Here is a 23,500-nt window from a genome sequence, read left to right on the forward strand (position 1 = left end):
AAATTACATTTATTGCGTTATTACGTACATGGACTAAAATCAAAGACCTACAAAACATGACGGAGAACAAAAACATGAAATCATAACAAATATTTGGAAGAATCCGCTTGTCACAGAGGAAAAGATAAGCAGTGTAAGTACAGTCTGTTGCAAAATGAGAACAATACCGACCGTATATTTAGGATATGTACTGTGGATCTCATCAACCCACGGCGGCCAGCGCAAGGTCGAAGAGTAAGCCTGCTTCTGCCATTATTTCGGTTGGCTTCCTCCGAAGTACGGGGCATTACAACCCATGAAATAACACTCTTCACAGTGTTTACGTGTTTATTTATTGCTGCGCTTATCCAGACCGTAGTCTTCCTCATTTATACCACATTTTACTGCATTATTCACAGCGGATGGAAGATTGTTCTTTATAAAAATACACATAAATATAAGTGATATAGGTGACAATTGGTTTTGAACTAGATAATATATTATTTTTTCCCCTTGGCACTACAGCCCCAGTGGGCCTAGGCCTACCTCCATGAACTGCTCCGTTCACTTCGGTTTTTCTACATCTTACACATTCGGTAGGACTCCTTGGGAGGGTGATCAGCTCGTCGCAAGGCCTCTATCTGTACACAAACACAGAAAAACGCACACACAAACTAAATATCCATGCCCTGAGTGGGATTCGAACCCACGATCCCGGTTTCCAAGCGAGCGAAGACAGTACATGCCTTAGACCGCTCGGCTACCGTGACCGGCAGATAATATATTACTACTAATGATTGGTCTAGTAGGAAACCAGTCACTAGCTACGCATCCTACATCTATCTGTATGTCTATCTATCTCTCTATGACTCTACAGCCTTTGTTGGAACTTGGCCACTTTTTAAGTTTCTTAATCTATACACAGTCGGTAGGACTCCTTGGATGGGGAATCAGCCCGTCTCAAGGCAGATATCTACACGAAGCACAACAGAAACAGAGAATAAAGGCACACAGATAAACATGCCTCAAATGGGACTCGAACCGACGATACCAGTGTTGGAGCGAGCGAAGACAGTTCATGCCCTAGCCCGCGCGGCCACTGACATGAGCGTTCTGCACGTGTGTTCAGGGGAACTGAACGTGACCAAAAGATGACTGCAACCGATGTGAAGAACGGGGACAAAGAAGTGACACAAAATTTACAGTGCAATACGAATCATCTGGTGGAAGGAATCGCGGGCACCTCGCATCAGGCAATTGCAGCTAATGCCTAGAGGGGAAAAAAAATCATTTTCCCGTGCCTAATTAATTAAGCACCATGACATCATCAATTACATGTGAGGGGGACGTATAGATCCACGATTATCGATATGATATTTAATGTCCTTACGTTTTCATATTGTGACATGTAGACCCATCGCCAGGTATCAGCTGTGTAAATAGGCCACAGTACAATAGCCGTTGCTAGGGTACAATTCTGTGGACACGCTGTTTCCCCGGCAAAGTGAAAACATGCTATAATGGAAGAATCGTTTTCGGGACCTGGCCCTCCATGTTGGGAGAGTCTCAAATCTGAGACAGTAAAATATAACCTACGTACCGCGAGAATGGGACCCGAGATTGACTGTGCTGGCGACGACCAGCAGTAATTGCAAACGATAACCCGTCGTCTCGTCAGAGAGCGAAAGCTCCACTTCAACAAACGTGCAACTGTCTGACAGTAGCAAAAATCTTATCTTGGGCTCCAGATGGGGCTTGTCACCAGAGAAACTAGTCGACTGACCGTCGGTCGTAACATAACTTTAAGCGGCATCCATAGTCTAGAGGTAACGTTCCCACCTCACGACTCGTGGTACGCGGGTTCAAATACCCGGCGGAGGTCGTCGAATTTTTAAGGGCGGAAAAATTCAGGGAACAAGTCCTCCGGGAGGGACTTAAAGCTGTGTGTCCTGTGTCGTAACTTTACGGCACGTAAAAGAACCTCATATCCCCAAAGGGGATCGCTGAGCCAAATTCCAGGACGTTTCCCGCCCAACAATAGTCTCTAAGGCCTCTGATAGATGGAGGAAGCATTATAGATACTGCTAAGCAAGTGGCCGAACTCGCTTGCTCGGCGGGACTGATGGTACGCACCATTTATCGGTAGGGTATAGAGACTGGTAGAATATCATAGAGGGAAGCACAATAGATCAAACTGGTCGCGGTGCATGGGGAAACCCACATTCTCTAAATAACTAAACTAACTAACATAACTTTAACACTGACTATGAGTTGTTTTTTTTTTTTTTTGATACAGTTGAGACTCTCAGTTGTCTGAAGTGAGAAGTTGGTAGCTGAGGCTGGGGACAGTTCGGGAATCATGGAGAATGGGAACGTCTGCTGTCGAAAGCCGTTACCAAGCAACGGTTAATAAGGTCTGAGAAGACCTCTTGTGTGCTGTAGTTACAGTGATCTATGGAGTGTGTAACTCAGTTAGACTGACGTAGTTATTTGTAGTTACGAGTGTAAGTGTTCAATAAATCCTACTACCAATCCAAACCTCGTCTTTAATCACATTTGCCACGTCGCAATATTTATTTGCGATCACATAAGGCGAGTGATATCCAGCTAACAAAAGGTCTGCTGAGAAATAACAGCAGGTTTTATTGTCAACGCGACGTCATTTCAGATTTTCAAAGCCTGAAGTGGGCATTCGAGGTGGTTACGTACCTGTGCATAACTACAAACCTCCCACGAACACAGTACTAATTACATAGTCACACTGTGTGGCATTTTCATACTAATAAATAGCTTGTCCTTCAACAAGGTGACCCTGCTTACACTGAAGAATTAATACTGACGAACTAATATCATGTTCCAACTGTACTTAGCGCGTCCGAAAACGAATAATTACCATGAAACAAAACAACCGAAAAAAACAACTTATACTGGCGTCCTTATTCTTAGACTGAGGGTGTTTGAGAACAGGGTGTTGAGAATATGTGGACCGAAGAGGGATGAAGTGAGAGGAGGTTGGAGAAAACTGCATAACGAGGAGCTTCATAACTTGTACTCTTCTCCAAGTTTAATTAGAATGATCAAGTCAAGGAGAATGAGATGAGCAGGACATTTAGCATGAATGGGGAGAAGAAAAATACATATATGATATTGATGGGAAGGCCAGAACGAAACAGACCCCTAAGAAGATCAAAGATCAAATTTATAGGTGGGTGCACAATATTAAAATGGATCTTAGAGAGATAGGATTGGATTGATCTGGCTCAGGATAGGGACCACTGGAGGGTTCTTGTGAACACGGTAATAAATCCTCGGGTTCCATAAAATGCTGGGCAGTTCTTGAGTAGCTGCACAATTTCCGGATTCTCAAGAAGGGCTCAGCTCCATGAGTGAGTCCTCCTTCACATCTACAAAGCAAACTGACCGCGCGGTTTCCTACTATAAATTCTAGGCATTTGACAACAAAACGTATAGGCTTTGTACAACAGGGTCTACAAATCTGTGATGATCAATTTTCTGAAACTAAGAGATTAATTTGTAGGGTCCAACGAAGTAGTTTTCTTTTTACTCGAGGACAGAAACAGAGGGGAAGAGGAATAGCGCAGTCTATACAGCGACTGACTACAGGCTGGACGACCGAGGGGTCGGAGTTCGAGTCCCGGTAGGGTCAAAATATTCCCTTCTCCAAGTTGTCCAACCCCCTGTCCAATGGGAACCGTTGAGTCTTTCCCCGGGGTTAAAGCGGCCGAGTATGAAGAAGACCACTAAAGGCCATGGAATTTTTCATGGTGGTGAAAGTTTAGAGCGTGGTCTTCCGGTTTAGGGCACCGTGTAGTCTGGTAGAAGCATCAATATTTGTGAGGAAAATATGCCTCCATATCCTAGGCAGATTATCATAGGAACGTACAGACTTGGAGACAAGTCTGCCACGAATTCGTATCTTCAGGAGGATATGAAGGTGAATGGCCAGCTTTAGGCTTCACACGCCTTTATTCCGGCAGGGGAGAGCCCCATGCCAATTGGGCAGGACTCCGGATGGACCCCAGAGTCGCTATGAAAGTGGCCCATTACTGCCAACACAAAACATTATACAGGATACTGGTGGGCGTTCTGTAGATTTTAGAAACGGCTGTGAAAACGAACAACAAACGCAAGAATGTTTGCACACCGAATTTCTCCGAACTGCAAGGTTATGTAGACTTATTTAATATCTTCTGGTAATGGTCGGCGTGCCATATATACTTCAGAAGCCGTGGTCGCGCGGTCAGTGCCTTCCGAACGCCGTACGTGTCCTGCCTCGCGGATCAGCAGCTGAGTCGGCGGTATTCTCGCTTGCAATTGACAAAGCGCTCAGGTGGCAACACTCCCGCAACACAGAGCTGCCAACCTCAGAATTTTCATGTGTTCATCCAGTGCGTTGTCACAATGTGGTTTATGTGATGTCACGCCTGTTATATTGTTTGCATACTTCTGTGACTGTCGGTGTCATTGATATTGGTAACACAACTGGTAAGTGCTTCATTTCCTTACCAAATAAAAATTATTAAGGTCCGTCAGTCTGTCCTCTACCATTAACTACAAGTCCTGGATTAGTAGGCCAAAATCATCTTAGATTCTAAAGCGTTAAATTCGCTTAGTTTGGGGTGGAGTCCAATTTGGTCCACTCGGCACGGTGGCCACTGATTAGTCTTTTGTAGCCTGCCCCGGGTGATTATGATGATGGAAAATTTGGTGGAATGAAGATTGGCAGGGGAAACCGAAGTACTCGGAGAAAGCCCTCCCCAGCGCCACTTTATCCACCACAAATCCCACTTGATCAGACCCGGGATCGAACCCGGGCCGCCGCGGTGGGAAGCCAGCGAGTAACCGCTTGAGCTATTGTGCAGCCCATTCTAAAGGCTTCTGACTATGGTGGATAACACACAGAATTACTGGGGTTTTGGACTCCTTCCATCGTCCGGAATTCTAGGTAATAGAGGACACGACGTTTTGGAAACTGGATCTGTTTCCGTTTTCAGGTAAGAAAGTAAGACACTTACTCAGTTGGGCCCCTTAGAAAGAGCTAATCTCAATCACTGGTCTAGTGTCTTCCGTTCTCACTTGAAGATGGAAACAGATCCAGTTTCCGAAACGCCGTGTCCTCTATTACCTAGAATTCCGGAGGACGGAAGGAGTCCAAAACCCCAGTAATTCTGTGCAAAATAATCTTGTTTGACATTTACGAAATTTCAGTAAAAGTTGTAGTGCCGTCACGAACCCGTTCGAATATACAAAACTTTGTTGTCATAGCTACTGAAGTTGTTGTCAAAATAAGCCATAAGTGAAATCTTCGAACTGTTTTGTTTCGCCGTCCTTCAGTACGCAACATTTCAGTGGGTTTCTTACGTTGTGTAAATTTTGTGTAATCATTTACATTGTCAAGGTACAAATGTATGTATTACATTTGTACGTGTTTTGATCGTCATGAAGGTGTGCTCATGCAGTGCGCAAACTGGTACAATGAGCAGGCTAGTGACAGTTATTGACGATCCATGATGATCACAATGGCTACCGGCGTAGTGCCAACAAGTGTACCACGACAGTGTGAACGAGTAAACAAACTCGCATAACCTCGTAACGCCACAAAAAGGGTTGCTACAGAGACTCTAATGCAACAGGACACTTCAACACAAAACCATAAATGCTTTTAGAATATTTCGCAGCTCATTTCAACATTTTCCAGTTAACAGATTGTGTACTTTGCATGCGCGTCATATTCGTGCGGTAACTGCAATTATTCATAACATTAAAGGCGGGAGATCGGGAATATTTTTTTTTTTGGGGGGGGGGGAATCTTCATACGCAGGAACATAGAAACGATATAGTTTGGAGTGGGGAGTTAGCCACCTACGGCCCCCAACCCCTATGGGCCTCTTCTGAAAACATTGTGGCATTTGCTCGTTTTATACCGATATCCACATATCGTACTTATCTCTTGCTGCAACTGTATGACTCAACTAATATCATTACTTATATTACTTTATATTGTCATGCTCATATTATTTTCATAAATAAAATAAGTAAAGGAATAAGTTCTGCAATTTACATTACTTGTAGTGCGTTTGTGTTTGATGTTGAATGGGATGAAGACGTGAGGTGTAATTAGGTTTTTTTTCCTTGGCACTACAGCCCCAGTGGGCCTAGGCCTACCTCCATGAACTTCTCCGTTCACTTCGGTTTTTCTGGATCTTACACATTCGGTAGGACTCCTTTGGCGGGTGATCAGCTCGTCGCAAGGCCTCTACCTGTACACAAACACAGAAAAACGCACACACACAAACTAAACATCCATGCCCTGAGTGGGATTCGAACCCACGATCCCGGCTTCCGAGCGAGCGAAGACAGTGCACACCTTAGACCGCTCGGCTACCGTGACCGGCGTGTAATTAGGTTGGGGACCCCAAAATCCGTGAACTTCTCCCGTGCATCAAGAAACGCCGCTAGAGCAGCGCTGAGACGTGAATAAGAGGATAGCTCAGGCTAAGCGTGTATCACAATGAACGGTAGGACCTTGGCTGAATATAATAATCGGTGCAAAGACATGGTACATCCTACGTCACACGGAGGGCATCCCATTGTATTCCTGAAGATATAAAGAGCCCACGAAAGGAAAACAAATGAAATAGTATATAAGCTGATCTTACTTTCGGGGTTTCAGCGCACACGGCATGTGCGAAACTCGCCTCCCGATCGCTACGGAAACATAGATAAGTCTGAGTGCTGAGAACAGGATGGCGCGGAGAATGTTTGGAAGGAGATGATGAAATAGAAGGATAATGAAATCGACATAAGCAAGAGATTCGTAATTTCTACTTATCACATACTCTTAGGGAAATCAAAGGAAATAGACGAAAGGAAATAGAGGACGCATGGGGGAACACGGTACTTACTAATGGAGCTGAGCCCTTCTTGAGGAGAAGTCAAATCTGCAACCACTCAGAAATTTCCCAGCATTTTATGGAACCCGAAGGTTCATTACCGTGTTCATAAGAGCCCTCCACTGGTCCCTATCCTAAGCCAGATCCATCCAACCCATACCATCCCATCCTATCTCTCTAAGATCCATTTTAATATTGTCCGCCAACCTACGCCTTGGTCTTCCCTGTGTTCTCTTTCCTTCTGGCATTCCCATCAATATCCCATATGCAATCCTCTTCTCCCCCATTCGTGCTACATGCCCTGCCCACCTCATCCACCTTGATTTGACCATTGTAATTATACTTGGAGAAGAGTACAAGTTATGAAGCTCCTCATTATGCAGGGGGGGGGGGAGTATGATACGCATACAAAATTTTATTTGGAATATTTTAACAGAATAAACCTCTTGGGAGACTCTGGCATGAGTGGGAAGACAATACGAGTATTTGGGTTCCAAATTTCTCTCCAACTGTGTGACAATAAGGTTTTCCAAAATACCCTACTCCATTAAATTAATTAATTTATTACTTTCTTTACGTTTGGATGAATCTACTGTCTTATAATAATTCAGAATATTTCTCCTTTGATATGTCTCGTTAAGGTTGTTTCCTTAACTGCATTTACTACCGGACACTTAGTTTCTTTCAATTAACTAAGTAAAAAGTAAGTAAAGTAAGTAAAGGTATCCCTGTAACAGGCCATGAAGGCCCATAGGGTTGTGAGATGTTGAGGCTCCCACATTTTCTAGACAGTCGGCCCACAGATGGAGGTAAGGTTGTCAGCCTTACGCGCCGGCTGCCTTTTACCCAGAAGAACAGTCCAAGAATATTCCTGGCGTTCATTTCTTCTTTCAATTAATTACTCTGAGAAACTTAATTATTGATACCTGGGCCTTGTCATAGCTTAGGTGGTTAGTAGTCGGCTTTTCACCCCGACGTACCAGGTTCATTCCCAGATCAGGTCAAGTGGGATTTGTGTTGGACAAAGTGACACTATAGCAGATTACCTTCAAGTACCACGATATCCCCTGCCAATTCTCATTCCACCAACTCCTCCGTATCTATTAAACTTCCCATAATGAACGCTAAGCTATAATCTCGATACTGAGAATGACCTTAAGTAACTGAGTTAAAAACCTTATTGATACTTTACTGGTATGCAAACGTATCGGTTCGCTTTCAGACATGACGAAACTCCAGTTGATTATGAAGATCAACTTCTCTTCTCAATAACAAAGTGCTTATAACAACACTACAATATGTCACACAAATCACAGTTCAGTGCACCATGTGCATCTTTTTTTCTTTACTTCAAGTATATTTGCACGGTGACAGGCAGAAATTTCTGCTGTATTAGTGACACTCCGAGAATTTCATCCTAAGTAAACAAAGTTAAGAGACAACTTACGGCTAATATAAGTAACTGGAAAGGTAAGCACACAACTTCAGGACGGTGCATCAACTTTGCATTTCCGAACGGCAGTTTAATAACCGGCCACTGAGACCACTCTGTGTTCCATAGCATCATAAACACTTCTGGTCTCAAGCTGATTATGTTGCAACTGACGAAGTTCGTTGTGTTGTACATCCGAGTAGGAGCCGGGATAGCAACTGGCTATGAGCTAGACGGCTGAGCGGTGGGCTCTTGAGCCCACACGGCCTCCTATCTAATGGGTAGCGGCCGAGGAGTGAAGCTGACCACTCACCTCCAACTAGTGCTGAGGTCAAGAATACGTGGATCTATGCAGACATTCCCCCATACATCTTTCTGACGTGGTGCTTAATTCTTTCCCATGAGGTAAAGTGGCCTAGGCGTGAAGCTGACCACTCACCTCCAACTAGTGCTGAAGTCAAGAATACGTGGATCTGTGAAGATATTCCCCCATACATCTTTACGATGTGGTGCTTAATTTTTTCTCATGAGGTAAAGTGGCCGAGGCGTGAAGCTCACCACTCACCTCCAACTAGTGCTGAGGTCAAGAATACGTGGATCTATGCAGACATTCCCCCATACATCTTTCTGACGTGGTGCTTAATTCTTTCCCATGAGGTAAAGTGGCCTAGGCGTGAAGCTGACCACTCACCTCCAACTAGTGCTGAGGTCAAGAATACGTGGATCTATGCAGACATTCCCCCATATATCTTTATCATGTGGTGCTTAATTAGTTAAGCACATGGATAAAACTGTCACGTGTAAGGGGTGTGTGTGACATATACACGGGTTCTGGATTGGATGATTGGATTTACTGAAATCTTATTCAAGCCAATCGCAATTACAGGCCATTACAGCGCTAGTGTCCTCAGTCTGTTACACTCTACACTAGTCGTTTCCTGGCAACAGATTCATAACAATCTCACTGTAACATCTTTTTTTTTTTATTTCTCCAATTTATTATACAATCTATCCAGCTATTTTGGATAATAAGTACTAGTCTGTAACATCTAATCACACATTAAGTTTTCTTTCGACAGTCTAATTCCTTTCTTCCCATTATTCTGCCAATTGCCAAATCTCTCTCAGTTCTATACTGAAACTGCCAACTCGAGAACTCGATTCAGTTATAATTCTGGCTGCATAAGATCCTCGTTATATAGTCTCGGGGCGGCCCCCACAGAAAATACCGCTTCCTCTATTGTTGCGTGTTGATTCACTGCTGCGAAGATATGTTTATTGCACCGTTGTCTAGCAACAAGGGCGGTGCGTACCACAGAAAATGCCGCTCTTCTATAGTTACGTGCATTCGCTTCCGCGTGAATATGTTTACCGAGTCGATGCCTAGCAATGAACGATTCCCGCTTCCTGAAGTCATGTCACTCTACGAGCATAACAGGCCGAGATAAATACATACTTGTATGTCCGAAGAGCCGTTCCGTTTACCAGAGAGATTCTTGAAACTCTTTTTGAACAAGTGAAATTTACGACAGTATTTCGTAAATTCGAGAACCAGTGTACATGAATTTAAATAAAACACGCATAACATGGGATGTCATATAACAAATGTATATATATTTCAACTAGGGGCACGCGGTAGCGTAGTTGGTTGAGGCACTATGCTACAAGCCGGAAGTTTGCGGGTTCAAGTCTCGATGAGATTATTGGATTTTTTCAATTGCTCTAATACTTCAAGTCGCATTATGTCCCTGGGGTCGACTCATCCTCTAATAGAAATGAGTACCAGGAATATTCTTGGAATTATCTTGGGGGTAAAGGGAGGCCGGCGCGTAGGGCTGACAACCTTGCCGCCATCTGTGAGCCGATTGTCTAGAAAATGTGAGAACCTCAATATCTCACGACCCTATGAGCCTCCACGGCCTGTTACAGGGATACTTTCACTTTTTTTACTATATATATATACATTCCAACCAAGGCGAATCATTGTGTGGAGAGGAACGGACTTTTTCATCCAATAGAATATGTTGCTATGTTTATTAGCCAGAGGCTTCTGCATTCTCGCTGGATAGATAAAAACTGGTCTGTGTTGGGAAATGAGTGTAGGTGCAGACTGGAAAATCTGGGTCACAATTGCACATACGTTCAGCATATATATGTATATTAAACACACTTCGATAAACATTGGCTGGAAGAAGAAATAAAATTTACCTACAGCCTTTATCTCTGCAACACGTTTACCAATATGTTAATGCGAATTGCATAATTTATGCCTAAGTTCCATTCCGCTCTCTAATACACAAATATAAATAAAATCTAGAATAAAAAGTATGGAATTTTAACAATATACTAAACACGTGTAAAAATATTCAAAATTTTGCGGCATTTTATACGGCTGAAAATATGTGCACAACATTTATTTGTATTTCTGTCATGTGAATGGTTTCTTGGTAGCGGCAATTCTGTACGTTAATCCCTTGATGACGTATATTGCAGGATCGAAAACCGTGACACTGACATCAAAATGGCGGAGGATGCGGCGGTTATAGTGAGACAGGCGTGCAAACATTACGGCAGCAAGCGAACGGGGAAAGTAATCCTGGATAATCTCAACATGACAGTTCCCAGGGGATGCATGTGAGTATATTCTTTGCTTTTAGTATTGTAGATCCATTCTGTGAAGAAGAAGTGACCTGAAGTAAGACTTCTTGTACTACAAGTCTATTGTTTGCGTTTTCAGCTAATTAACGGGAAGTTATTAAATTTCTTTAAATGGCAGATAATAAAGCTGAAGAGACGTTACTTTCATGAAGCTAATTACTAATTAATACGCTTAATTCATTTTTGGAGAAGTAATTTTGGGCCCTTACATGTAAAGCATATCTTTCGAAATACAAAATGACCAAGAAGTTTTTGTACGAGCTAATCGCTTACTTTCCTTGGTACGAAATGGTTCCTATCGAAAACGACGTGTCCAACAAATCTTCTATTTTTGTGTGTGTAATCATTGTCGCGGTAACGTTTTTACCGAACCCCTGCTAGCAAATGGTAGGGGATACACATACAAACACAAAAACTGATGAAGGGGGGTATTTATGAAGCAGGCCGTTGAAAAGGGCTCAGGTGTCATGATGTACATACCAAGTTTCATAAAGAGTGGTTCAAGCGTTTAAAGTTAATAAGGGGGATACACAGACGCACAAGCCTACTTTATTTTTTCAAAATAAGAAAAGTAGGCTAAAAACTAAAAAAAAAAAAATCTGTTTAAATTTATACACCCGTTAGTTACTTAAATATTTTTTCCTTCTCGATGTAAATAATTCGACGATCATCTGCAACAATGACTCCATTTGAATAATACGAATGCAAAAGCAATAGGTTTCGCTGGTGTACACACTGATCCCATTAAAAATTCCGTGAGGATGGCACTATTAGTAAGGGCCCCAGAATCATGTCCAGCGACCGACTTTGGATTTAGCATTACTGAGCCTTCAGATTTTACAGCCAGAGGCTCATTTGGTTCGTACTGGTTCATAACCAACGACATTTTCACGATTATAGTAAAAAGGTAAAAGTTAAAACTGTCCCTGTAATTAAGTAAGCACCAGCCAAGTATACGTAAAGAGGAGTGGAGGTATAGCTCCACCATTCTTGACCTCATCGTTAGATGGTGAGTGGTCAGCTTCAAGCACCCGCCGCTTTACCCTCGGGGAAACAGGCCCCCGGTACCCGTTTAACAGGAGGCTTGGTGGGCAATAAAGCCGATCTGGACGATGTGGAGAAAAGTCTATTACCTCTGCCGGGAATCGAGGCCGACCATCCAGCCCGTAGCCCGTCACTATACCGACTGAGCTATTCCTTTACGATGATCTCTTTATGATGGTTTGCTAGCCAATAGCCGAACACCAAGCCAGAGGGTTACTTTCTGTCTGCCGTCAGTGAATGTTCAATGAGGTCTTCATGTATATTCAGCCTTCAGCCTTCGGCCTTCAGACTGAAGTTCTCCACCTCCTTCATCAAGCATTAGGCCTCAAGGTCTGCTGCGGCCCCTCGAGTTTTGTCTTGCCGCCTTTTCCCAGACAGTCCACTCTTTCTTGTTCGCTGAAGCTGACAGTCCGCCCTTTGTCTGAGAATTCTATTTTCAGTCATGCCGTGTACGTGGTTTTTTTCCCGTTTCTCTGTATTTGTTGAGGACTGCGTTCAGACTGTACACATGCATCTTGTTCCTAATATCATCATTTTTATTTATAGCTCCTCTTTTTATTCCAGGCATTTCTCTCAAGAATCGCATCTCGGCAGCCTGAAAGTATCCCTGAATGTCATGATTTGTGTTTCACAGACTCGAAAGCCACTCCTTATTGCCGCAGTATTATGAACTTCATCTGAGTATCCAGACTTGTTCTATTTCTAAAGGTTCCTTTTACAATACCATAAACATATAGTAAATCTTTGCATTCTGTGATTTCTTCTTCTTCTTCTTTTTCGAAATATGAGATATAACATCCCTCCAGAATTAAACTTATTTACTTGTTCCATCACGTTATTTTAAAAGATGGAAATTTGATCCTTCAATGCCACAACATTGGCCTTCTCTGTAGATATCTTCAAGTTATGGATATTTGAAATCCTTCTAAATAATATCCAGTCCGTACCTCACAGGAAACATTACGTATCCGCTACAAGCCCGACCGGTTAATACTGTTCAGGGAAACAATAGCTGTTTATTGTGAGAACCATAAGGAGCACACGGACACACTCTGTGGTCAGAATTTTAATGTGTTTAAGAAGGTGGTACGTATAGGAACCATTAGGATTTAAAGAGTTATTTTACGATATAAAATTTTCCTTCTCCATTTCATTGGTATACGCTAGAGCTGATGAATTTTGAAGTGTGTCTAAATGCAGTTTCTGAAGCCGAACATCGTCACAAGCACTCAAATCTAATGCCCTTCTAAGCCTTGATAACAAAACATCTGAGAAAGGCCGTGTCGAATCATTATTGTCCTATAGCTAATTGGTAGAATTATGTAAATTCATTAAACGCTCTTGTCAGGTACAAATGTTTTTTTTCCCCCTTGGCACTACAGCCCCAGTGGGCCTAGGCCTACCTCCATGAACTTCTCCGTTCACTTCGGTTTTTCTTGATCTTGCACATTCGGTAGGACTCCTTGGGCGGGTGATCAACTCGTCGCAAGGCCTCTACCTGTACACAAACACAGAAAAATGCACACACACAAACTAAACATCCATGCCCTGGGTTGGATCCGAACCCACGATCCCGGTTTCGAAGCGAGCGAAGACAGTACATGCCTTAGACCGCTCGGCTACCGTGACCGGCGTAAATGCTTTAGGCCTGAAAATTGCGGTCTTCCGAGTTATGAGACTAGGAGGTTATCAAGGTTTCAGCCCTGAAGACGAAAAGACCAGATACCTCCAATCTACGTTTCCATTATCATACGGATGCTTAAACGGCACGGAAACAAATACAGGTAAGCAATGGCAGATACGGTACGTACACAGTACGGAATCATGCACGGAAAGTGAAGGCAATGGCGATCGCTTCCTTTGCCATCAGAGGCGTACGGTTAATGGAAAGTACAATCTGGAGGTCCCGAGGAAGAAGAAATCATGGCTTCTGCATTAAGACAATACCCTTGGAGTGAAACAGTTCATTCCAGTGCTTGAACACACCGGATTTAGCCCCCTCCTGACTTTTCCCTGTTCCCCAAATTGAAAGCTGCGTTGAAAGGAGATAATTTTCAGTCTGTCTATGAGGTGAAATTGAAAACGGCGAACCTGCTGAACACGGTGTCAGCTGATGACCTGCGGCACGACTTTGAACAATGGAAAATTAGTATGCAGTGATGTATAGATGAGGGGAGGGGGTACGTTGAAGGGGATAGAAATTAATTTGTAAGATTTTGAAAATCAACGCGATTTTTCACAAAAGTCCCGTTATTTAATTGGAGGCGGGGTAGAGCAGTTGGTATAGCGACTGGCTACGGGCTGGGCTACCGAGGGGTCGGAGTTCGAATCCTGGTGGTGGCAAGAACTTTCTCTTTTCCATGTAGTCCAGGCTGGCACTGGGGTTCACCCAACCTCCCATCCAATTAGTACCGGGGGCAGTTTCCCCGGGGGTAAAGCCGCAGGAGCGTGAAACTGACCACTCACCTCCAACTAGTGCCAAGGTCAAGAACATGTGGATCTGTACATTCGCCCCCCATACGCCTTCACGGCGCAGTGCTTAATTAGTTAAGCACAGGGACAACTTTATCTTCTACCCGTTATTTACTGGCCGCACCTCATGCTCCACCGGTTGCCGATCGCAGGAGCAGCGCGGTCTGAAGCATGAACTGTCTTCGCAAGCTCGAACACCTGGATCGTGGGTTCAAATCTCATTCAAGGCATGGGTGTCTGTTTTTGTAAGTTAGTGGCCTTGCGACGGCTGATCCCCCGTCCAAGGAGTCCTACCCACTCTCTACAAGATTAAGAAACTGAAGAGAAACGAAGCGTTTCACGGATGCCCCATGTTCCAAGTGGGAGCATCAGGAATAACAGATAAACTATCAAATTAACCTCTAACTGCAAGATTTCGGGTTCTCGGGGCTGTGAATATGAGGATTAGTTTCTTCTTGGAAGTGGCGCCATGTAGTCTGGAAGATCGTTACAAACGGGTCAGCGGAATCTTTTACCTCCATCTTCAATCTTCTATTACCATGAATCTGCTGGTAGCAGATTCCTCCGATACCAAATCGAACCCCGTGACACTCCGGCACACAGTAAACATCATATCCTCGTAATGGTTCAGGGAAAGCTGGTTAACATTCGCGCTTCGGATAGAAAGTAGATCATACACTATGCATAAGTTGTATGTTGCTAAATCTCCGCTTATCACGAACATTCTCAGCTTTGCGGAACCGAACGGTTCGTCGCCGTGTTCCTGTGCCCTGTACTACTTCGTTCATATGCACACCCTGCTTTATATTTAGATTTCAACTTCCCATCTGCGCCTAGATCTTCCAAGCTGTAATCATCCGTGGTATTTATAGCAAAATTATGTACGCTCTCCTAATTTATTCAAAACCGATATTAACGGCCGTGGGGAACCGTTGCGCTGACCACGTGACACCCTCTATCCTCAAAAGTTGGCACTAACTTCGCCGACAAGCGGCGGTCGCTCGGTCGATATAGTTCGCTTGTGAAGTATAGGCCACGGAGTCCTCATTTATTCATGTGTGGTACATATCTCGTCTAGACTTCATCCACTTTAGCAACGAGGACGCTTCATCGTCGGTCAGTGACGCAAACCTTCACGTTATCAATATCCTATTTTCAACATATGAGTACTTCCATCATTCGGACACACACCAGACGTAATATTACGTAAGGTTGCCTCCACACGGCATGACGTAAACTGGTTCGGTAACACTACCTCACAAACACTTATGGGAGCAAAGGTGGTCCCCATTTCAGTTGTAGACAGAAACGTCCGCGCATGTGGAATTTTATTCATTCATTCATTCATTCATCTGTAATCTGTCAAGACGACAGGTCCACAGTCTCTTCCAAAGCAGTTCCTCCACTTAATGCGATCTAGAGCTTTCTCCTTCAAATGAAAATATCCTCTTCTGTCCTCAAGGTCATCCAGCATCTTCTTACGTCTTCTGGTCACTTCTATCCGCCCCTCTATCTTTCCTTCAATAACTTCTTTTAGAAGGCAGTTACCGCGTAAGGTATGACCAATCCAAATAGAATTTTATAAACAGAGAATATATTGCAGACAGAGAATTAATAATCCAGATTTTCATCTGAAAAGCTAGAATCGTGGGTTCTTAATGTAACTGCACAAAGCAGTTATTTTCTAAACGACAACATATGTTGACAGATCGTGAGACGGGCGGTTCTAACGGCGGTGACTAACGAGATTGCTCTCTTACAGGATGTGATGCCGCCCAGAGAACGCTTCTGCGCGCTCCTGCGAAGTTCTGGTAACATCCACCAGATTGCATGGCATCACATCCCAGAATACAGCAATCGGCATGATCTCGTATATGGCGAATCCAAATGTGCAGTAGTTTGTACGCTAAACATAAAACGTTTGCAACATTAACACAGAAACCTCATGCCAAAACGAGTCCGAAACACTTATGTGGTGTCTGTCTTGTCGGAAGACATGCCGAACATAAAAATTCCTACTGTATCCACTGATGGCACTATACAGTAGTGTACTTTTCCTGAATGTGGGACAAAGATGTCTATTTAATATACATGAGACAAACTCCGTCTTAAGTGCAACAATTCACGGCGGCCTTCTTGGTGTTAAAACTTTTTAAAAAAGTTTGTTTTAAAAACTTTCAAGATGAAGCTTAAACTGTGTAAACAACACAGCAGGCCACGCATAAACACGGAAATACTAAGAACCTCCTTTCGCAAGATAAACACCAAGAAGGCCGCCGTGAATGTGGAAGGTTGAACATTGCGTATATTTTGCGTTTTAGACATCATTTGTGTATTCATAGAATTAACACCTATTGTAATAGTAGTTTCCGAAAGTATTGATACCCTGTGAGGATGATCCGTAGGGATCGAAACATGTAAGGGAGATAAATCCTCAAGTGATAAAACTTAAATAGTCACATTAGACGGTATTATTTTTGCCTTTACAAATAAGACAGTCTGTATAACGGCAATAAATTAATAACAATTGCAAGAAAAATTAAAATTAGCATTAACAGGTGAGAAAATAAAATAAGTACATTTCCGCTGGTTATTCCATTATGTGGTGAGACAGGACAATACACATACATACACACATAGAAGTTAATAATAATAATAACCCAATTAATTCTTATTTAATTGTGTGGCAGCTCAACATTCTAATTCAATTCATGTTTATTTACGTGCAACTTAACAGCAGAGAGGCCAATTGCAAGTTTAGCAAGAGTACTTAAAATCACATAAAATAATTAAAAACAAATACAAAATTTGAGAGTTTACATAATGACAATAATAAAAATAATAATAATAATAAGCGAAGACCGTCATTCTGAGAACTGCGTACATCTTGAGAAGAATACTGATGTAGCTCTGAATTTATTCTCAGCTGTATTTTCCATGAAGCTGTTAGTAGCTCAGCGAGATCAAGAAAATGACTATGCCACTCGCTGGGAGCCCAAGGTTCTATACCGGGGAGCGGCAGAAGTACCTCTTTTCCCAGCATTAAGACAGCCGGAGCGTGAAGCAAACCATTCGCCTTAATTTATTGCCGAATATAAGTATGCGTGGAGTTATACCTCTGCTTCCTCGTACGCTTAAAAAGTGAGATGTTAGTTAAGCACATGTCTTTATCGGCGGATCTAGTGGGCGATGAGCATGCGTTGGTACGTACAGCACAACACAGCCTTACTTACTTACTTACTCATGGAGCTGAGCCCTTCTGGAGGAGCCGCCAATTCTGCAGCTACTCAAGAATTTCCCAGCATTTTATCGAACCCGAATGTTCATTACCGTGTTCACATGAGCCCTCCATTGGTCCCTATCCTGAGCCAGATCTATCCAATCCATACCATCCCATCCTGTCTCTCTAAGATCCATTCTAATATTGTCCACCCATCTACGCATTGGTCTTCCCTGTGGTCTCTATCTTTCTGGCTTTCCCACCAATATCCTATACGCATTCCTCGTCTCCCCCATTCGTGCTACATGACCTGCCCACCTTATCCTCCTTGACTTGATCATTCTAATTATACTTGGAGAAGAGTACAAGTTATGAAGCTCCTCGTGATGCAGTTTTCTCCAACCTCCTGTCACTTCATCTCTCTTCAGTTCAGATATTCTCAACACCCTGTTCACAAACACCCTCAGTCTATGTTCCTCCCTTAATGTCAGATACCAAGTTTCACACCCATACAGAACCACAGGCAAAATTATATGTATATTCTAATTTTTATGTTTTTGGACAGCAGACGAGAAGGCAGAAGATTCTGGACTGAATGGTAGCAAGCATTACCCGAGTTCAATCGCCTCTTAATTTCCTCCTGAATCAGGTTTCGATCTGTTATCGTGAACACAGCCTAACTCATCAATATAAGAAGTGCTTGCGTTTCTGTAAGTGCATACACACTGATCAGACCAGGAGATATGCAGACTTTGCTTTGTTGTTTGTTTCCCCTGTTCATTTTGCCTAATGCAGCGATAAGGATGTTCTTCATATGTACGCAAGTAATTTTCATATGTAAAGCAATTTATACAGAAGCTTTATGTGATTCAGACACACGCTACCCGTTGCTAGTCCAAGGTAAGGGCCATAGCAAAGAGCATAAACTGATTATAAGGTCGCTAACAAAGTAACTGTAAACCAGAAGCAAACTTTAAATATCATATATTTTTGTCAAGGCAAGAAATTCAAATTATTTGTACATTTCTTTATACGTAACAGTGAACAAGCAGTACCAGTTCAGGACAATATACAGCACTCATAGTTCACAGCTCATGAAAATCGTCACGGAGGAAGAAACTTTGTTGATTACAGTGGTGAAAGGATAATTTCTGACGCCGCTATGGCGAAACAGAATCTGTTTTGCGCTATGCTGGTTTGTATGTTGTTCCAGACTTACGGGGAAGTCTACATTCATCTGCTGGAAAGTCTCCAAAACATCGCTGTACGGCAGTTCCCTCCCGCGAGCACGCTCGTGGTCTCTTGCAGCACCGAACCCGACTTACATAGAGTCAATATAGTAAGGAACAGGAATAAACTACTTGCTGACCATGCATACGGACGTGACACTTGTTTGCATATTCAGGAAGCTTTACTTGAAAAACTTCACCAATATGAAAAATGGCCGTTACTTGTTTATGGTCTACAGGGTAGAATCAAACGAGGTGAACAACATAAACATGGAGGGTATATAATATTCATTCGAGCAGTGAAAGTGGCAGAACAAGTCAGAAGTCAGTTAACACAACTCAAAACTACAGCAGGGTGGAATTCGCGAGCATGTTTCGTGATTGTAGTGATGAGTGATTTGGATTATTCATTTGGAAATGCATTAGCAGAAGACATTCTTACTGAATTTTGGAACGAAAAAATTATAAATACAGCAGTCTTGTTGCCTGTAGCAGACTCTTCAAAAATAAGTTTCCAAGCCTCCACGAAGGATGCAGAAAACATGGAACTTGTTGCTCTTCAGGAAGTGTATGCATTCTTCCCGTACCAGGCAAGAAACAGATGTGGTAAAGTTATACATGCCTCTCTACTAGATTACTGGGTTAGGAATGGCAGCGTTGCAGGCCGGTTCCTACGTAATGTTCCTTTGTTCCCATCCAAAATACCTCCAAATCTCCAGAGATGCACACTTTCTGTGTCTGCATTAGAACTGGAGCCTGCAGTAATGAGAAGCAAGTCAGGCTACTACGATGGACTGGAGATAATACTGCTTAACACCATATTAAGCCACATGAATCTCAGTGTCGTGTTCTTACCGCAGCCCCCAAATAATGAGCGGTGGGGACGATATCTAGCAAATGGCTCATGGAATGGGATAATAGGAAATGTAGCGAAAAGAAAGTCAGACATTGCTATTGGCGGTATAGTCGTCTATAGTACTGCGATCTTGGCATCTGCCGATGTCACATTCTCTTATCTTCAACAAGGCCTTAACTGGTATATTCCATGTGCCAAGGAGTTACCGCACACCATGACTATTATACACGTGTTCACCGCAGCTGTGTGGCTAAGAATCCTACTGATCTATATCACTGCATCGGCTCTCATGTGGTACCTCTACAAGTTGGGCTCGAAGTCATCAGAACTCTTCAAAAATATGCAACAAACATTTGCAACTTGTCTGTTGAACCTCTGGGCTGTATTGCTCGGACTATCGGCCTATATTCACATCTCAAATTTGGCTGCAATTAGGATGTTCTATATTTGGTGGATATTCTACAGCCTAGCTCTAAATACTGTGTACCAGGCATTCCTGACGACGTACATGGTGGACCCACGATTCGAGACACTTATATCAACAGAGGAACAGCTGCTTCAGTCTGAGCTTGACTTAGGTCTCAACCCACATTTTGAAGCATCGGAAAATACGTTCCCCGGCCGATATCTCAACAAAGTTTCGTGTCCAGACACAATGGAATGTCTCCGACGACTGGCAGAAAAAGGCGACATCGCTGTATTGGCCCCTTATCAATTGGGGGAGTATATGGTCATGTTTAAGTTCTCCGATTCGAATGGAAACCCTGCTTATTGTAGACTTAATGAGCAGGTCACCACTCTATATATGGTTATGTTGACGCAAAAGGGCCATCCTTTGCTACATTACTTTAACAAAGTAATCCGGCATGTTTTGGAGGCCGGATTACTTGGCCACTGGTGGCGAGATTTGAAACACAATGCCACCCTCTCCTCCAAGAAGACATTTCTTAGTACTTCCAGCATGGAATTTAAAACTCTCACTAAGTACCACCTTCAGTCCTGTTTCTATATACAGTGTCTAGGTCACGTTCTATCACTGGGTGTATTTGTTTGTGAAGTAATTACACAGTTTTATAAACGAGCCTGAGGGTTCCGTCGTAACTTCAATAGCTATACTTATTTGCTATACGGTCACGTGCGATTATATTATAATTTCCGCCTGACGATCCGTGTGTCTACTCCACCTGATCACTTCTCACGAAGCTCAGTATTGTCATAATGTCACCAGTGGTGAGTCCCGTCTTTTGCTTTCTAATTTACCAATATCAATATGAACGAATGTTCTTGCGAGTTTATGAGGTTCGATGACGGGTTCTGAATTTCTGGGGCAAGAATTCTTCGAAATACAAGTAGCTCTTGTTGAATATAAACCTGCTACATGGGGGTTGCATAAAACCTGTATTAAGCTTTCGGTGTGTGGAATGTTGGTTATTTAACGATGTTTATAGTAATTAGTCTATGTAATGTGGTTGATTGAGTGGATAACAGATGAACTGAAAAGATTTGGAAGGAAGCTGTCATTTCCTAATTTCGGCACACTCCACAAATTTACGGGACTTGCCGAAGAAACTATGAAAAAATCGATCAGGATAGCCGGTGTACCGGAAGAACTTCGAAGCGAGGACCTCCCGAATACGGATCCAGAGCATTGCCGCTAGGCCAACCCACTCTCTGTCTCGGGACATATCATATTTTACGTTAGTTTGATCTAAGCTTGAAATGTCTCTGTGTTTTTGGAATTCTACAACGTCTACTGATGTCAACAAACTGGAACGCATCCATCAGAAGTTTGCGTCCGACCGTTTTAAACGTTCCTATCCTCAAGTCCTTTACAATTGTGCAGTTGCGTCGAGCAGTTAAAATTGCCCATCTTACGTAATAGGAAGTATCACCTCGCTGGACTTTTCCTCATTCAGGTTTTCCTTTGTTCCAAACGGTGACCTTCTCTGGGAACTACTGACCTACGAGATCAGAGATGCGTTCTCATCTAGCAAGAAATGTCCCTCTGCTAGACGGGCTTCAGCTGTTTATGTTTGCAGGGAGGCTGCCATATTCGGAACCAAAACTGTATCTGAAGAAAGCAGTCTTCTGGGATTTGGCACCATGTATATGTGGTGTTAACCGACGTTTCGGAGGAACGTATCGCCCCCATCTTCAGGGTAGAAGAAAAAGTATAAGAAATCTGCAAGCGACAACACCGTGAGAAACGGTACCGTTACTCGGTATTAACTTGTATTTCGTATCACCGTCTCATGGTCGGCCTCATGCCTCATGCCTCATGCGCCAGGCGAATGGCAAACGTCTGAACGAGACACGTTGACTTTTTTTTGTTGTTTTGTTTGCTTGTATGTTTGTTTTCTCTGCAATTTCGCTCGTACACATTTCTAATTCGCGTCTTGGATGTGGAGTAAGCATGCAAATAAATGAATAAATATTATTATTGCACTTTTTATATTGACCGTCTCTGTGGACTAGTGGTTACAGTTCCGGGTCCGAGTCCCGGCGCCACCAAATTTTCTGAGAAGTAGTGGGTCTGGAACGGGGTCCACTCAGCCTCGTGAGGATAATAGAGGAGCTATTTCAAGTAAATAGCGGCTACGATATAGAAAACCGAAATTAACGACCGTGGGGATTCGTTGAGCTGACCACGCAACACCCTCTATCCGCTAAAATTGGCACTAATTTCCCGACAAGCGGCGGTCGCTCGGTCGGTATAGTTCGCTTGTGGACTAAAACCACGGAGTTTGTTTGTTTTGTATTCTTATTAATGCATATATTTTGTTTCTCCCCTCTAAACCATTACCTGATTTTATTATTATATGACCGAAATCATAACATTGATTTTCGTTATTATTACGTTTATTATAATCATCATTACTCAGATGATATGAATTTCCTTGTTTTATACTTGCTTTGTGTTTGTTTCTTTCCTTCGCTCGTGCTCACCCTGAATTGGTCCCAGGGCCATAGTGCGGCTGGAAGGATTAGGCAAATTGAAAAATCCACCTCATCGGGAATCGAAACCGTGACCTGCTGGCTTGTAGCATAGTGCATCAACCAACTACGCTACCGCGTGCCGCAAAAGAGAAGTGTATCAGTATAATTTATAAATTATTATAATTAGTCTATTTACAAGTATGGTTTAAAAACTTTTTTGTTAAAACCTAGAACCAATTTGGTTCGCTTCCGTTAGACACGTACTTCTCTAGACCAGTTAAAATAATTTATAAATGTTTTAATAAATTCATACACATCGCAGAAATTGTTAAAGGACAATATTTTATATCTATGATACTGTAACAGTAGTTTCCGTATGTATTGATAATGTCCTTCTGAAGATGGTCGCTCCGACCGAAACATGCAAAGGAAGACAGATTAAAACAACACAACATTTATCAGTCACACTGGACAGCGTTGATAATCTTCTATACTACGGCGAGTGTGACGGACCAGGGTGAACCAAGTCAAATTTATCAAACATCGTAATATGCTTCGTCCATAGAGTTAATGTGACGCTAAACAAGAAATATTTTCACTTGAATCAGACTTCAGAATGAGAGTCATTGGTTAATTTCTTTCTATCATTTAGTTTACATGAATATTTAGTGCTTTTCAGCCAATATGTATACAGGAAAACTTGTCAAACGTCAAGTTCCACACATTTTCCGGTACAGTAGGTTCGACCTTGTGGCTAAA

General features: G+C 42.7%; 1 protein-coding gene and 1 long non-coding RNA gene across 2 annotated transcripts in view; one reads left to right on the top strand and one right to left on the bottom strand.

Moving 5' to 3' along the window:
• LOC111870963 (ABC transporter G family member 20) overlaps positions 1-23,500 on the top strand; it is a gene marked incomplete in the record, with an annotated part of 56,529 nt that overhangs the window by 8,147 nt on the left and 24,882 nt on the right. The window contains 1 exon segment of the mRNA XM_033754058.1: positions 10,819-10,959. Within this exon segment, the coding sequence (XP_033609949.1) occupies positions 10,819-10,959 (141 nt within the window).
• Positions 1-23,500, bottom strand: part of LOC117282826 — a 71,394-nt gene that overhangs the window by 3,719 nt on the left and 44,175 nt on the right. The window lies entirely within an intron of this gene.

This window comes from Cryptotermes secundus, unplaced genomic scaffold (genome assembly GCF_002891405.2).
Source record: "Cryptotermes secundus unplaced genomic scaffold, Csec_1.0 scaffold1044, whole genome shotgun sequence".
NCBI lineage: Eukaryota > Metazoa > Arthropoda > Insecta > Blattodea > Kalotermitidae > Cryptotermes > Cryptotermes secundus.